The sequence below is a fragment of the Lactuca sativa genome, chromosome 5 (assembly GCF_002870075.4).
Source record: "Lactuca sativa cultivar Salinas chromosome 5, Lsat_Salinas_v11, whole genome shotgun sequence".
Classification (NCBI taxonomy): domain Eukaryota; kingdom Viridiplantae; phylum Streptophyta; class Magnoliopsida; order Asterales; family Asteraceae; genus Lactuca; species Lactuca sativa.
Window position 1 is genome coordinate 15,363,001 of NC_056627.2, and position 3,271 is coordinate 15,366,271.

Genomic DNA, 3,271 nt, shown 5'->3' on the forward strand with positions numbered 1-3,271 from the left:
AATGAAAATTTTGGTTTGAAATTGGAATGTTACAAACACCCTCTTAGCAATTAGCAAATGAAAACTAACGATAAGAACAAAAAATGACAATTCATGCAAGTTTTGGAAATTACATGGACTATAGTCATCAAAAAAAATTAGCAATACTAAGTTCATGATATTTGGTAAACCTATGTAAATTATTCTAATAATAATAATATTTATGTCAAGCTTTTTAACACATTGGTTTTATTTTATTTATTTATTTGTATAAAGGACCTTGATTATTATGGTATGTTTTTTGGTATTTTAGCGTGAGATAAAATTATAAAGGTATTAATTTGTGGGACGGAGTTATTATTTGCAAATCCTCAATAACCGAGGGACGATTTCTGTATCTTTGTAACTTTGTCTATTTAAAGTCTCCGAGCACCGCCTCTCCCTGTTCAATCATTTTCTCTCTCTTGCTATCACTCGTCTGATTCGCTCTTTTAACATTTCAAAAAGTTACACACAGATAAACAAAAGGACGAAAGCCAAAAGGAAAACGCGTATCAACTGGTTAAAGATCCGCATCATCATCGTCGTCGTCATTCTCTGAAACGGAAGATATTGATATTATGGGCATTGATTTTGATTTCGATTTGCCTTTGACAGCAATAATTCCCCATTTTTCATGATCCTGTTGCTCTGAACTACCCTTCGCTATCAACAAATTCTGGATTACATTTCCTCATATGTAAGTGGTATACTCACCCTCACTGTTTCGTTTCCCGATTAAACGACATTTTCATTTGTTCATATAGTCTGAGTGGAGTGATGAAAAGAGAAGAACTAAGATAGATTTGAATTTTAACGTCTCGTGATTCAAAATCAGTTGATTTTCGCGGTAAACAAACCAGATTTTGTTGGTGCGGTATATTAACGATGTGTTGATCCATACTAATATTTGAGTTTATTTTTAATAATGTTAATTGCTTACTTTGAAACTGCAGAATCTGAATTTGAGAAGCGGAAGTCGAGCTGTGCATCTGTTACTGTTACTTTATAGAAAGAATGGGGAAAACTGGAAGAGATTGGACTCAGATCTACGCAATCTACGGCATGGATGATTGGCAAACACCGGTGTTCCTCTTAATCCACGCGATCTTCTTCTCAGCGTCATCAGTCCTCTTTCTCATCTACTTTGATTGGATCTGTTCCTCCTTCGAGTCGATTCTCCCCGCCGTTTTTTCTACCGGTTTCGCTAGATTCGCTGCTGGTTTCACCGGCTCCGTTACGGCACTCTCCGGCGTATGCCTTTTTTACGCAGCCGGCAACATTTTTTACTCCTCCGTCGCACTTCGCTGGGACATGGCTCAGCGTATGGTCGGTGCTGTACACGACTGGTCCACCGTGAAAACAGCCCTAGACGTAGGATGCGGCCGCGGCATCCTTCTAAACACCGTCGCCATGCAACTCAAAAAAGAAGGAAGCTCAGGCCGAGTCGTCGGGTTAGATCGCAAGAACACGACGTTATCCACTCTCAGAACCGCCGGGATGGAAGGCGTCCAGGAGTATGTCACCTGTCGAGAGGGAGACGCGCGTAGGCTCCCGTTCCCGGACAATTACTTCGACGTGGTGGTGTCAGCCGGGTTTCTCCACACCGTCGGGAAGGAATTCGGTCAGAAAACAGCGGCGGCGGCGGCGGAACGGATGAGGGTACTCGGGGAAGTTGTCCGGGTGCTGAAAGGCGGTGAGATTGGAGTGATATGGGACCTGATCCACGTGCCGGAGTACGTTCAGCGGTTACAAGAACTGAAGATGGAAGACATCCGGGTCTCTGAGCGTGTAACCGCCTTCATGGTGAGCAGCCACATCGTATCATTTCGCAAGCCATGTCAGCACGTTGTGGGTCCCAGTGAAGTTAGATTAGACTGGAGATTCAACAATATATGTTGAAATTATTTATTTATATATTAAAAATATTATATCATACATTAAGGTCAGATCTCGTAATAACGAGTTCAAACGCAACTCAGTTAATTGTTTATAAACGAGATCATATTAAAATTTTAATTCAAGGCTTTTATATTCTCCTTCAAGAATTTATATGTATATATATATACATAACGTGTATAGCTCGTAATACGAATATAAGAGAATATTTAGGTTAAATAAATAATAAAACGTTATCATTAAAAAGAATATTTTGTAGTTATTAACCTATGTTTACTATCTAACCTGCTAATTTATTAGGGGAAATGAATTCAGTCGGACGTATTTATGTCTGTATTAGCAGGACACTTATGATCGAACATGCTCACTATATTTCCAACATTGTTCTAGACTAATAACAGTTTTTTTCTCGACATGGAAAAGAAATAACAAAAAAAAAATTATATATATATATATATATATATATATATATATATATATATATATATATATATATATATATATATATATATATATTTTTCAATATACGAAGCTATTATATTCTTTGAATGCAAAAGAAATCGTTTCCTACCATGTTGATTAACACTATTATTTTTCATAAAAAAATAGGAAAATATATTCTTTGAAATGCCAGTAATGTTAGGTGAAGAATTTAATGTGGGATGTTAGGTCAATTGCTAGGACCATTTGATAGATGACCTAGTACCCAATGAGATTTTGGTGGGGTTTAATTTTCAATTTCCCTTCATTTATTTCTTATAAAATATCAACCCACCAATTTTTACACTATAATTATTAAAAAATTGTAAGATTACATTCGAAGTTAAGTTTATGTTTGTATCAAACAAATTTAATCATTAACCATTTTAATTGTAAGACCATCTTATTGGATCATTTTACACATGAACTGATATTCTTTGTATCAAACCTCTCAACGATGATCTTGAATAACGTGCTCAAATTCTGATTGGGTTATAGTTTATGTTTTAATCTTGATGACACAACACTTAATAGCATTAAATACAATGAAAGTTATGGAATCAAATGAAACGAGAGTGTGTCAGATTGTGAAGTGAAGTGTTGGAATTGAAGCATGTGTCACTCATGTGACTACAATTTAATGAACTCTCAAAGATGCACTCAAGTCTCAACTTTTGCTTTGTCTCGCATCAAAATTCTCGAAATTATAAATATTTCAATAATCATTTTGTAGCGTAAATACGAAGGTTACCATTTGATTATGGACAATTATTAATCTAACCAAATTAAAAAAGTGATTAACAATTTTTAATCAAAAATTAGAATTTGTCCCAAACTATCCCACGAAACCGTAGATGGTTAAAATGGTCTACTG

At 35.7% G+C, this 3,271-nt stretch overlaps 1 protein-coding gene across 1 annotated transcript; it reads left to right on the forward strand.

The window, feature by feature from the left end:
- The first annotated feature begins 420 nt into the window (after nt 1-420).
- Nucleotides 421-2,066, forward strand: LOC111878088 (uncharacterized). Its single transcript, XM_023874606.3, has 2 exons — nt 421-718; nt 975-2,066. Exon 2 carries the CDS (start codon nt 1,036-1,038, stop codon nt 1,918-1,920), a length of 885 nt encoding a protein of 294 aa, XP_023730374.1. The 5' UTR covers nt 421-718; nt 975-1,035; the 3' UTR covers nt 1,921-2,066.
- The last annotated feature ends 1,205 nt before the right edge of the window (nt 2,067-3,271 follow it).